The following is a 13,614-nucleotide window of genomic DNA, read 5'->3' on the forward strand; positions in this document are numbered from 1 at the left end:
GACGAGGAGTGGCCAGCATGGGGTAGGAAGCCTGTTTGTGGCTGCTGGAGCCTACAGCGCCATAGAGGCCATAGAGGCCATCTGGATCTTCCCAGTCCTTTGTGGAGATGCTTAAAGGAGACGCTCAGGTGTGGGGGTTTGCAGCGCTCCCGTCGCGAGGAGGAAGGGACGTGGCTACTGCGTCTGTCCTTCTCCGAGCAGACATGGAGCCTCCCTTTCTCCACTGGTAAAATGCGCACAGTAGTTCCGTCTCTTATCCAAAATGCTTGGAACCAGAAGTGTTTTGGATTCTGGATTATTTGGGGGAGGGAGTGTGATGTTTGCATATAAGGGGACTTCAAAAAGTTCATGGAAAATGGAATCAAAGATAAGTTTTTAGTTAGAAATTTTTTTATTATTATTTTTTTTTTGACAGGCAGAGTGGACAGTGAGAGAGAGAGACAGAGAGAAAGGTCTTCCTTTGCCGTTGGTTCACCCTCCAATGGCCGCCGCGGCCGGCGCACGCGCTGATCCGATGGCAGGAGCCAGGTGCTTCTCCTGGTCTCCCATGTGGGTTCAGGGCCCAAGTACTTGGGCCATCCTCCACTGTACTCCCTGGCCACAGCAGAGAGCTGGCCTGGAAGAGGGGCAACCGGGACAGAATCCGGCGCCCCGACCGGGACTAGAACCCGGTGTGCCGGCGCCACAAGGCGGAGGATTAGCCTAGTGAGCCGCGGCGCCAGCCTAGTTAGAAATTTTTGAAAGCCAGTCCTAGTAGTTCATGATATGCATTTTGCACGAACGTTTTGAAAGATGCTGCATAGATCCCTAAGGATATTTCTCGTGTCCACATGTGAAATCTGTGTTTTACATGCGTGTTGTCCACACGGTCTAAAAGCGATTGCTTGCAATATTTTTAATGCACCTGTGTTTTGGCTAAAACCCATCCCCTGAGGGCAGATATGGAACTTTCTGCCTGTAGCATCACAGGGGTCCTCACAATGGGTGGGCTGCAGGGCATTTCAGATTCCAGGTTTCAGGGACGCTCAGTTAGAAGAGGGTCTGGTGCAGGGATGGTCAGCACCTCGGTAGGGTTCAGCTTGGCCCGGGGCAGCACAACACGTGGCTCTGCGTCCGGCCGCTGGGGCTTGGATCCCAGCTGCAGAAGTCTCCAGTACGCTCTAGCTGGGTGCCCTGGGGCTGCAGCTCAAGCTCTCCAGGCTCTCTGGGGGGTGACAAGAGTGACGTCACACACGGGTGCAGGTGTTCCAAGGAGACACCAAGAGAGGATGAGATGGGAAAATGCCTGTGGGGACAGGAAGGACCCAGAGAAAGGGGGGAGGAGCCACAGGCCTTGAAGCAGGTCCGAGCCCCTTGCACAAGGGAGGGGACAGGAAGTCAAGGCAGGGAGGGTCTCAGGCTGCAATGCCCAAGTTCCAGCCAGGACCATGGGATGTCCTGGAGCACTGTGCTGCCTCTGGGGTGAGCCCTGCACGTCCCAGGATCGGCGCTGCCTGGGGCCCGATGAGATCAGCCCTCCTGGTGGAGCCCCGTACCTTGCCCGTCAGTGTCACCCTGCAGCTGGAGCTCTGACAGGTGCATTGCACAGGGCGTGGTGCGCAGAAGTGTTCAGTAGATCCCTGCCGCTAGGGTTATAAGCCAGCACCACCCCTGGTCTAACTCAGGAAGAGAGCCATCTGTGCTGCCTCCCGCTGGGCGAGTCCCCGCCCCTCTGCCTCCCCTCGCAGGAAGCTGCACTTCCCTTGAGCCAAGGATGAGCCAGCACAGGCTTTGGGGTTTGCTTTGAGTGAGGCTTTAGCACAAACAGCACACAGGTCAGGGAGCAGCTCAGCCTCCAGGAGCAGCCTGATTTGGAGCACTGTGCGGCATCCCATCAAACCTCAGCCGTGTGCAAGGGGGTGGACAGCGCCCCCCACCCCTCTCCCCTCCACCCTGCCCTGAGGGCCCTGGTCACCAGTGGCACCACTCCCAGGCTGCAGCAGATATGGGAGAGAACAGGTGGCCAGTAAGCAGCTTCTATCGAATAAAGATTGGAGAGGGGCCGGGGTGGGGTGGGGGGGTCATTCTGATATTTAAGTCATTTATTTTAGCTCTGTACGTGGTGAATTTCAGTTCCTCGTTTATGCCTCTTCTTAAAAATCGTCTTCAGAGACATTTGTGTGAATGAGAAAGGAAAGGTTACTTCCTTTACAGGTCCGGAACCTGAAACATGGTGGGGCTCATGTGCCACGTGGCTCAGTTAGTGAGAGCCTGGGGTCAGAACCCACACATTCCAGCCCTAAGGGGGTTTTTACTCACCCCCCCCCAACATACTGGCTGAGCCCCTGCTGAGTGCCACACACATATTGTCTGCACGCCGGGAGGGCCTTCTAAGCCGAGGAAACTGTATGGGCAAAGGCCCTGGGGTAGGGTGAGGAGCTTGGCCCAGGGTGAGCTGGGACACAGCAGAGACCCAGCCGGCCACTGGAGCCTGAGGCTGCACCAGGGATCTTGCGCTGTACCCAGCGGTCAAAGTGGAGCCAGAAGAATTTCCAGCAGTGCGGTGGCAGCGATCCAGTTTGTGCCCTCTCCTTCCTGACCCTAGGGCCAGCATCTGTCTCCCCAGGTCTTGAGGCCAGCCCAGGGGGTCACAGGGGTTCGTTCGTATGCCAGATACCACCCAGCCATGGCCCTCAGTTTGGTCCCACTGGGCGAAGATCAGGGCCAGGGTGTAACAGTTGGGTTGAGTTCCCCGCTGTAGGACCTGGGCACACGTCTCAGCCGTTCTGAGCTCTCCGTTCCCACGTGAGTAGAAGACTGGGCCTAGTTGTACACTCAGGGCTCCCGTGAGGGTGCAGCACACCCAGGGGGCCTGGGGACAGGATCCCACCCATGTTGGTCTTTCTCCATGTCAGTCCACCTTCTGGTTAGCTGATGGATCGTGACCCTGGGGCTGGCAGGAGTGCTGGGGGCCGTCAGGGGGCTACTCGCCGCCCCTAAACTCCACACATGACGGCCTTGTGTGTCTCTTCCCAGCTGGCTGAAACCCGACATGGGGAAGAAGGCCAAACACAAGACTCAAATTAAAAAGAAAACTTTGAATCCTGAATTCAATGAGGTAAGACGGCCCCATTTTTTTTTTTTTTTTTTGTCATGCATGGAATGTTTCCTGTTTCTGAGAAAGAAACAAATTCCTACTGAAATGTTGGGAATCACAACCATGAAAACAAATAAACAAACAAACAAGAAAACCCTTTCTGCATTGATCAGCTTGAATTATCTGAAGGAGAGGGAGTGAGTTCCTTGTCACTGGAGGGAATCAAGACTAAGAAAAGCCCACAGATGAGGAGTACCACAGAGAGGAAGCTGTGTTTGATCAGATGGCCACCAATGTCTTTACAACTCAAAAAGATTACAAGTCTAGAAACTTCACAAGTCTAGCAAACTGAAATCAGATGAAACACACGGCCGGCAATGCCCACCACCCCTCCCCCACACCCCCGCTGGTGTGGCTGTGTCCCTCCCGTCCCTTGGCCCTCCAGGGCGTCACTTCCTGCGGGGTGCCCGTCTGGGCGCCCATGGTTGTGCTGCTTCCTCTGTGTTCCTGTGGCTGCTGCCTCGGCCTGGCTCTGGAATTCCTTGCTTGGGCCACCGCAGTCGACCCTGGCTCGCTTCTCTGTGCCTGGCACCCTCCCCACCGACGGGGGAGCCCTGAGACACAGCGGCCGTCCAGTGTCAGCGCGACCGTCAAGCCCTCGCCTCCCCACTTCCTCGTCTCGCACACACACACCCCCTCCCCAGGTCCCACGAAGCTCCGCTCAGGTCCCTCTGCACCCAGTGCTCCTGGGCCTGGTCTGGCCTCTTTCTCTCTTCCTCCCTGGCAAACTCTTCTTCCTCCCTCAAGACCCAACAGCTACACATCCCCCACCTCCACCACGCTGTCTCTCCAGACTCCAGATGTCTGCTGACGAGCCCGTCTGCCACGGAGGAGCCTGGGGTATGCGTGGAGTTCATGGAGGACTGGGTGGAGGGCAGAGTGGAAGGATGGGTCGGTTCTGATCTGAGCCACGAGCCCAGCTCCATCTCCAACCTGAAATGAAGAGGAAGAAGAGAGGCAGGGTCAGGGCGCCTTGAGACCCTGGTCCCAAGCCTGGGGCCCGCCCCAGCACGACTGCCCACCCAGAGCAGGCTCCAGGCCCCTGGGGCAGCCCCCACCCCCACCCCGTGTTGCTCTTCCAGCCAAGTTCTCCTTGCTTGGTCCCGCCCCTGAGCTCTGAGGTCAGGTCAGACCTGGGAGGGTTGATTTTTAAGCACAGGTTGAGTACAACACAGCAGATTTCGTGTTGTCTTTAACCCATGCACCCACACGCAGGTGCACAGGAACACACATGGGGGCCGATCCCAGAGCACTGACACACGCAGTTCAGCCGCTCCCCCCGGCGCCCGCTCTCTGCTTCTCAAATCCTGAGTCCTGAGCTGCCGCCCTGCCCTCTCCTGGAACCTGAATGAGTCACAAGATGAGAAATCCATGGCCAGTAAACTCACTCACACCCAAGAAAACGCAGGCCAGGACCAAACCCAGCCTGTCGCAAACGCACGGCAGGTGCTGCCGCTCGGTGCCAGCGAGTACGCTGGGAACACACACTGCGCTGGCGAGGAAATCCAGCCGGCCTGGCCGTTGAGGGGGTGTTTGTCAAAATACTTCAACAGCGGTGAAACACCTTTAAAGTCTGCCTTTTGGGGGGTAGGTGATCACAGCCAAACGCGGCAAGTTTCAGAAGGTCCCAGAGTCCCCCTCGAGATGGCCCTCCCCTCGCAGCCTGCCCAGCCTAGGAAGCAACCATCATGTGTAGTTTCTGAGCAAACACACGTCTGACCAGCTTTCTGTCACACACAGATAGCCCCACAGTGCACCTGCCATCTTCCGTCGTAAAGTTATACAAACTGGGCTGGTGCTCTGGTGCAGTGGGGTAGCCATTGCCTGCGATGCCAGCATCCCATCTGTGTGCTGGTTCAACAAGTCCTGGCTGCTCTGCTTCCGATCCAGCCCCCTGCTCATGTGCCTGGGAAAGTAGCAGAGGATGGCCCAAGTCCTTGGGCCCCTGCCACCCATGCAGGAGACCCTGATGGAGCTCCAGGCTCCTGGCTTTGGGCCTGGCCCAGGCCTGGCTGTTGTGGCCATTTGGGGAGTGAGCCAGGAGATAGAAGTTCTCTTTCGCTCTCTGTCTCTCCCTCTGTCTTTGTCACTCTGCCTTTCAAATAAATAAATAAGTCTTTACCAAGAAAACGTACAAACTGAGAAATTCATTTCTCAGAATTTACCCAGAATAAATCACCACGGATGTACATAGTGATTTGGCTGCAAGGGAGCCATTTGTGGTGTCACAATAGTGGGAAACGGACAACAGCCTAAATACTCAACTCTGACGATTAGGTCCTATCACAGCACAGAGCCATCAGAGTAAGGAGGGAGAAAGATATTTGAAGACTATTTGCAAGCACGCTGTTGTCTTTCACCATCGATGCCAAGGTGGAGGCAGGACACTGCATTGTCACACATTCAGTACTGTTTCTTTTTTAGAAACACATCAGTGTAGGGGCCGGCGCTGTAGAGCAGTGGGTTAAGCTGCCGTCTGCAGTACCGGCATCCCATATGGGTGCTGGTTCGAGTCCCGGCTGCTCCATTTCTAATCCAGCTCCCTACTGATGTGCCTGGGAAAGCAGCAAAGGATAACCCAAGTGCATGGGCTCCTGCACCCATGTGGGAAGACCTGGAAGAAGCTCCTGGCTCCTGGCTTCAGCCTGGTCCAGTCCAGGCTGCTGCCACCATCTGGGGAGTGAACCAGCGAATGGAAGATCTCTCCCCCCGCCCCCCATCTCCCCTTCTCTCTCTCTAATTCTGACTTTAAGTCAATCAATCAGTGTTTAAAAAGAAACACATCCATGTGGACACACACGGGGGAATCTTAGCAGTGGCTGTTCTTGGGTAGTTGGATTACAGGGTTTTTTTTTTTGTTTGTTTTTCCTCCCTAATGTTTTAACAGCAAACAGGAATGAATGTTATAATTGGCAGATAAAGTCATTTCTTTAGAATATTGGCTTGTTGGGGAAAGTAAGGACTCGGCCTGCTTGGGCCTCCCTCGGTCCCTGCGCGGTGAGCGGGAGCCCCTGCAGAAGCCCCCGGAGGCCAGGACCGGGCCCACGCTCATCCATTGAGGCCTGAGCAGCGGCAGCCGCGTAGCCCCCAGCCGCCTTCCTGGCCAGGGTCACAGAGCCCACCGGGAAGCTTGCCGGGGGCTGCGCCGCAGAGCATTTGCCGAGAGGGGATTCCTGCGCCCGGGACGAAGGCTCGAGGAGGAGGCCCACCGTGCTTCCAGGACGCGGGCTCTCAGCTCCCGGTGCCGAAGGCTCAGGGGACCTTGTCACTCACCCGTGTTTCATTGCATGCAGGAGTTTTTCTACGACATCAAACACAGTGACCTGGCAAAGAAGTCCCTGGACATCTCGGTCTGGGACTATGACATCGGCAAATCCAACGACTATATCGGTGAGTGCGCCGACGACGGCAGACAAGCCCCGCCTTCTCCCCAGCGGGGCTGCAGAGGGTGAAGCCACGAAATGTGAGGTTGGGACGCGGCAGCCCGACTCTGGGACGCCTGTCTGGGCAGGGACTCGCACGCTAGTTAGGTGGTGGGAGTGAGCCGCAGTGGGGTCATGACGTCGCACAGAGGCAGAGGCGCCCTCCCTGGTCTGTGTGCGAGCCCGGGAGGGAGGGCTCCATGATCCCAGCCCCCGGGAATGACGAGGAAGAAACCTCATTCCAACAGGCACAGGGAACAGACAAGGGCACAGCCTGGGCTGGGCGGGGAAGGGCGGGACCGGGCAGGGGGAGGGATGATGGGATTCTGGGGACCCACGACTCAGAAGCTGCAGTGGGAGGGGCGCGCACCTGCGGGGAGTATGAGCAATGGACATGGACGTTAGGACCCGGTGTGCAGTAGGGAGCCACTGCGGGTTCTTGAAGCAGAGTGGGCTGGGACCAGCGACACTCACGGCCCGGACAGGGCAGCCACAGCCTCAGCCGGGGGTGCTGGGGAGAGAGGCCACTGCTCAGCGGCAGGGCTCCCCTTCGGTGCCCATTCGGGTCTCGAGCGAGGACCCTGGGCATTCCTCTGTCTGACCAGCCGCCTGTCTCCCAACCCCACCCCTTGCAGGGGGCTGCCAGCTGGGGATCTCGGCCAAGGGCGAGCGCCTGAGGCACTGGTACGAGTGTCTGAAGAACAAGGACAAGAAGATTGAGCGCTGGCACCAGCTACAGAACGAGAACCACGTGTCCAGCGACTAGGACGGGTGGGGGGGACCTGCCTCCCAGTCACCCCGGCCACCCGCACTCCAGCCCCTTCTCTGAGCCCCGCCCTGCCCCAGCTCCGAGTCCTGGCCGTCCTGCTGAGCCTGCCTTCCAGGACGCATCTCGCCCCGGGCACCCTGCCTCCCCACCCAATGCTGGGACGCAGGCTCCGACCCCAGGATGGAGCAGCGGGCTTGGGGGGGTGTCTGTAATGGGGTTGTTGGTCTGAGAGCCTGTCCCGTAGAGGACAAAGCCCCCTCGTCACTCGGGACTGTTTTGAGACCGTCCTGGCTGTGACCGTGCCCACGCCAGCCTTCATCCCTGTGTCCTGTCTGCACGTGGCCTGTGCCAGCAGAGGGGGCGATGCCGTGAGGACAGGCTTGGGGCAGGCGTGGAGCCCCCACAAAAGCACACCCCGGACAGGACAGGAGCGAGCTCACATCCACAGAGGGGCCCGAAGCCCCCTCAGGATGTGGCCTACCTGCTTCCCCTCTCTCTCACCTCCTCCCATCATGTTCTGTCACCTCCCTCTGCGCTCCCTCAGCTCCTCGTCACCCTGAGCCTCCCCCCTCCCATCACTCAGCTGTTCTCTGCACCCCCTGCCTCGCTCCCTGTCCCCATCTCAGCATCGCCCAGGGGGTTGCAACGGCCTCAGCCCCCGCCTCCCCCCCAACCCCCGCCCGGCCGCAGACTCTGCCAAAGCAGCCAGAACCTCAGGGGCCCAGGCTTCCTAAATCCCCCCCCATGCACCCGGTCAGATGTCCCAGGGCCCCGGGCCAGCTGCCAGGCAGTGGCCCCGTGGAGACGCCTGCAGAGGGGCTTCCTCCGCCTCCAGTGCAGGTGCAGGGCTGAGGGGCCTCCCGCGAAGCTCCAAGCCTTCTTCCTTTACTGCGCCGAGTTCCATGACCAAACGACCCTGCCCAGGGCGCTCTGCTCAGCCCACCCTGGCGTCCTCTCACTGGAACCGCCCTGAGACCCTGTCTCCCACGGTCTCTCTCTGTCTCTTGCACCCGCTTGACCCAGTTTTCCCAGGGAGAAGCAAATCACATCGCGAACATAAAACTGGAGCACGGCTGGCCCTGGCGCCTGAGGCTGGCAGTGGTGCCGTGTGTCATGGTGAACCGGAGGCTGGGGTCAGGCAGGCTTCCGTGCCCCGCGGAGAAGGGTCTCACCCCAGGAATGCTTCCCCATCTACACATACCTTACCCCGTGATTTCCCGTCATCCTCCACAGAAGGCAACAGACCAGACAAGTTCTGACCCCCCCCCCCCACTTGCACACTTACCTTCCCCTTGCAAGCCCTCCACCCCAGCACCCAGCCCCAGGGCCCTGGAGCTCTTGTTTCTCCCCTCAAAGAACCATTTTCCAAACACCCAGCTAGTTACCTTCCCTGGATAGCTGGGGACGGCCAGGCTGCTGTCTTCCTTTTTTTGTTCGTTTTGTGTTTTTAGATTGATCTAATTATTAAAAAGGCAGAGTGACAGAGAAAGAGAGCCCTTCCCTCTACTGGCCACTCCACAAATGGCCACAATGGCCAGGGCTGGGTCAGGCCAAAGCCAGGAGCCAGGAACTCCATCGGGGTCTCCCACGTGGACAGCAGGGGCCCAAGCACTTGGGCCATCCTCCTCTGCCTTCCCAGGCACATGAGCAGAGAACTGGATTGGAAGTGGAGCAGCTGGGACTCGAACCCGCACTGCAATATGGGATGCCAGCGTAGCAAGCAGCAGCTTAACCTGCTGCACCCCAACACCCACCCCCCATCTTTCTTGACCTTGTCTTTCTGCCTCCATGTCCTGTGGCACCTGCTCTCGGCCCCCTCCTTCCACGGTTGGCCCTTAGGGGACAGCATGCTGGCTGTGCCACGCAAGCCTGACACTGGCATTGGCGCTGGAATCGGCATGCGGCAAGCTCCCGGTGCCCTGAGCCTGGGCACATGCTTTCCTCGACACATGTAACGGCCTCCCACGTAGGATACACACACACCCTCTCCGGTGCATGCCGACCGCCTTTCTGTGTGATGATGTAGCCAAAAATAAAGTAGGAATATCCAAGACAATGGGTGGTCTCCATTTGTGCTTTCCGGTTTCTGGGAGTTCTGCCTGCCCACCAGCACACACGCTATTCAGATCACATTTAGTGAGCAGCTACTGTGTTGCCGGCGCTGGAGATACACCAGGTGAACTGCACAGAGGGGGGTCTCCCCCACATGAGGCTGGGTCTCTCCCTGGGCAGGTGGTCCCGGGTCTTCGTAGACCACATTCTGTGGTGCTCACCCAACAGAGAGGCCCTGCCCCTCTCAGGCACACCCCCGGGAAGTCCCGAGGGCTGTGGAATCAGATGTCACTGGACTGAAAGTGGTGGTGGGACTGAGCCAGGACGCAGGGCAGGCCACTTCCATCGGAGAGATGAAGAGGGGAGTGAGACAGAGCCTTCGTGTTACACAGGGGCAGTGCCGTCAGGAGCTGGATGGCCGGACTCGTTCCTCCTGCACGGAGCGTCAGCCACCTCCCATGCATTCTGGCACCTTCCAGCCCCCAGTGAGCACCCGCAGACGGTCCTCACTGGAGTCTGGTGGTCCTGAACGTGAGCTGGGCTGGCACTCGTTTTCCGTACGGCTGCTTCTCCTGGCTGCACCCGGTCCCCAAAGCACTTAATCCAGGGGTCAGGGATGGCGGTCATTTCCCAGGAGGCATCAGTTCTGTTCTTCTGAAACCTCTTTCAGGTCGAGTTTGAGACCATTTCCTTTTCTTGCTCCCTTATGCGTGTTAGAGCCCCCTGGGAGATTCGTTTGCAACACATCCATGCTCTCCCCCACCTCCCTGCAAACTCTGCGCAAGTCTGAGGGTTGGGTGAATATTTGAACATAGCCCCTGGTCAGATTCTTGTGATTGCCACCTCTTTAATGCCTTGGAAAACCTACAGCACTCAAAGTTGGTGAATTATTCCTGCAGTTCAGCTATCCACCACCAGGTGGCGAAAGGTACCCGCTAGGGACATGCCAGCCTCACCAGACACTGTGCTCACGGCAGGCATCACTAATCAATACACCATTCTTTCCTATAGGGCCCTTGTGGCACTTTCTGGCTCCTCTCAACACAGCATCCCAGGAGGCCACCATCAGTCGTGGGTGGCAGTTGAGAAGAAACCTAATTTCCACCCTAAAGTAGCCGACCTCTCTCCCCAGCAGCGGCCCGGACCAGCAGGCTGAGAGGGACACCCTGGGACAGGCACGGCCTGGCCAATCCTGCTTTTCCTCCTCCACTTTCAAAGACTTCAGGGCTGACTCCGAGGACGGGGTCTCGGGCGCTGACACTGGCTCTCTTGCTGACTGGAATGTAGGCGTGTCACAACCCCCCCACATCCACCCTCAGCACAGCCTGTAGCAAGCGATATCTTTGATAAACACGCACTCCCGCTGCTCGCAGCCCGTTGGCTCTGAGAGGCCCCTGCTTCCCGGCTGCATCTGGCCTTAGGTGAAAGTGAACAGTTGGGGCCGGCGCTGTGGTGTAGCAGGTAAAGCTGCCGCCTGCAGTGCCAGCATTCCATATGAGCGCCGGTTCGAGTCCTGGCTGCTCCACTTCCAATCCAGCTCTCTGCTATGGCCTGGGAAAGCAGTAGAAGATGGCCCAAGTGCTTGGGCCCCTGCACCTGCGTGGGAGACCTGGAAGAAGCTCCTGGCTCCTGGCTTTGGATCGCAGCTCCAGCTGTTGTGGCCAACTGGGGAGTGAACCAGCAGATGTCTCTGTCTCTACCTCTGCCTCTCTGTAACTCTTTCAAATAAATAAATAAATCTTATGGGGGGGGGGGCAGTGTTAGGCCGCAGAAGTGAGGTGTCAGTTACCGATGAGCTGGTGGAGAGAGATGCTTCCTTGGTGTTTACAGACTACTCCATCCCACCACAGTTCCCAAGCTTAACCCGAACGTTCGTCAGCCAGACCCCGCTGCAGAAAACACAGCTCAGCGCATTTCAAGGAAGATGGAGCTCATATAACGTGCTCTCTACCACAATGGAATTAAGCAGGAAATCAATGAAGAGACGCTACCACACCCCAAAGCATGTGGCGATAAAGTGATAGGCTTCTCCGTGTCACCGGGGCAGAGAAGGGGTCTCAGGAGAAACAGTCAAATATTTGGAACTAAATGAAGTGGGGCAGCAGCCTGTGACAGTGTGAGGGATGCAGCAAAGGCAGCGGCCGAAATCCACAGCGCGGAACGCACTTACGATGAGTCTCTCGGAAGTTCGGGGAAGTGCACATTTTTACATCAACATCTTTTTGAAAGATTTCTTAAAAGAGATTTTTATTTATTTGAAATGGAGACCGAGAGAAAGACCCCTCTGCCACCTGCTGGTTCTCTCCCCAAATGTCCATAGCAGCCAGGACTGGGCCAGGCCAAAGCCAGGCGGCAGGAGCTGCCTCCGGGTCTCCCACGCGGGTGGCAGGGGCCCACGGACTTGAGCCATCTGCTGCCATCTCCCAGGGTGTGCACCAGCAGGAAGCTGGGTGGGAAGTGGAGCCGGGACTCAGGCCTGGGCATGCTGACACCAGGTGCAGGTATCCCATGCAATGCATTAGCTACTGCGCCGAGTGTCTGCCCCGGGACACCAGTTTTGCAAAAGAAGAAAAAGAGAGGGAGGGAGAGACGCGTGGTTGCATGACTACCTGTGCACTAACATAGAAAGCATCTGAGAAGGTCTACACCACGTTTGTAGTGATGGTTTTTGAGTTTTAGGATCATGGAGTCTTTTTTTTTTTTTAAAGATTTTATTTATTTATTTGAGAGGCAGAGTTACAGACAGTGAAAGAGGGAGAGATCTTCCATCCGCTGGTTCACTCCCCAGTTGGCGCAATGGCCAGAGCTGTACTGATCAGAAGCCAGGAGCCAGGAGCCTCCCCCTGGTCTCCCACACGGGTGCAGGGGCCCAAGCGCTTGGGTCATCTTCAACTGCTTTTCCAGGCCACAGGAGAGAGCTGATGGGAAGAGGAGCAGCCAGGACTCGAACCGGTGCCCATATGGAATGCTGGTGCTGCAGGCAGAGGATTAACCTAGTGAGCCTCAGCGCTGGCCCCAGGATTATGGATTCTTTAAAAAAAAAAAATTTGTTTATTCAAAAGGCAAGAGTAACAGAGAGTGTGGGAGAGACAGAGAGAAGGAGAGGTCCTCCATTCACTGGCTCACTCCTCAAATGGCCACAATAGTCAAGGCTGGGCTGAGCCAAAGTCAGGAGCTGGGAGCTGCATCCCGCTTTCCCGCGTGGTGGCAGGGACCTAGGCACTCGCTGTTTTCACGGGTGCATCAGCGGGGAGCTGGACCAGAGACAGAGCAGCCAGGCCTCGGGCCTGCGCTTGGTGTGGGATGTTGGCGCGGCCACAGGGCCACTTGCCGCTCCGGAACACCAGGCCCTGGACCGGCTTTCTCCTCCTGGCTTGGAGCTTACTCCTTCCCAGCAACACGTGTGCATAGTTATAAAAAATCCCGGAGACTGTAATTTTGCCGACAACAAACAATGACCAAGAAGGAAGCCGGAGATCTGTTTATACCCGACTCACAGAAGTTACACGTTCCTGGGGCACGCGCGCTGCACAGACCCCAATGTCTGAATCCCGGTAAACCAGTGTATCTCCTCGTCTATCATTTCTTTAACATGAAAACCTTCAAAGTCCTTTCTTCTAACTTCCTTGGTTGTTTAAAAGATTATGCAGGGGCTGGCACTGTGGCGTAGCAGGTAAAGTTGCTGCCTGCAGCGCCGCCATCCCATATGGACATAGGTTCGAGTCCTGGCTGCTCCATTTCCCATCCAGCTCTCTTCTGTGGCCTAGGATAGCAGTAGAAGATGGCCCAGGTCCTTGGGGCCCCTGCCACCCACATGGGGGACCGGGAAGAAGCTCCTGGCTCCTGACTTTGGCCCGGCCCTGCTCCGGCCATTGCTGCCATCTGGGGAGTGAACCGGTGGATGGAAGACCCCTCTCTCTGTCTCTCCCTCTCTGACTCTGCCTTTCAAATAAATAAATCTTAAAAAAAAAAAAAAAGGATTCTGCAGCAGTCCGTTCTCATCTATAATCACCCGACTGTGCAACAGGACCGGAACTTCCTCATGTGCTAAAGGCCAGCAGCACCTGTTCATAAGCACCTCCCGGCTCCCTCTGCCCTCTGCGAGAACCACTGTCTTCCACCCCACTTCTGGGCCTGGCTGCTTTCATCAGGCAGTGAGCTCCAGTTCCAGCCACATTGTGGGAATGTGGCCAGGCTTCCGGGCAAGGAACAAAGAGGAAGTTTCCAAGAGTGCA

The 13,614-nt window shown here is 57.3% G+C and overlaps 1 protein-coding gene across 7 annotated transcripts in view; it reads left to right on the plus strand.

Annotated features, from left to right (window-relative positions):
* Nucleotides 1-9,400, plus strand: part of RPH3A (rabphilin 3A) — a 247,979-nt gene extending 238,579 nt beyond the window's left edge. For all 7 annotated transcript variants that reach the window (XM_051826562.3, XM_051826564.3, XM_089323167.1 and 4 more), the window contains 3 exons: nt 3,016-3,097; nt 6,430-6,526; nt 7,194-9,400. In XM_051826562.3, the coding sequence (XP_051682522.1) occupies nt 3,016-3,097; nt 6,430-6,526; nt 7,194-7,324 (310 nt within the window). In that variant the 3' untranslated portion in view covers nt 7,325-9,400. The remainder of the gene's footprint in view (nt 1-3,015; nt 3,098-6,429; nt 6,527-7,193) is intronic.
* Nucleotides 9,401-13,614: the final 4,214 nt, after the last annotated feature.

Source organism: Oryctolagus cuniculus, chromosome 21 (assembly GCF_051225735.1).
Source record: "Oryctolagus cuniculus isolate XC-2025 breed Fujian yellow rabbit chromosome 21, ASM5122573v1, whole genome shotgun sequence".
Lineage (NCBI taxonomy): Eukaryota > Metazoa > Chordata > Mammalia > Lagomorpha > Leporidae > Oryctolagus > Oryctolagus cuniculus.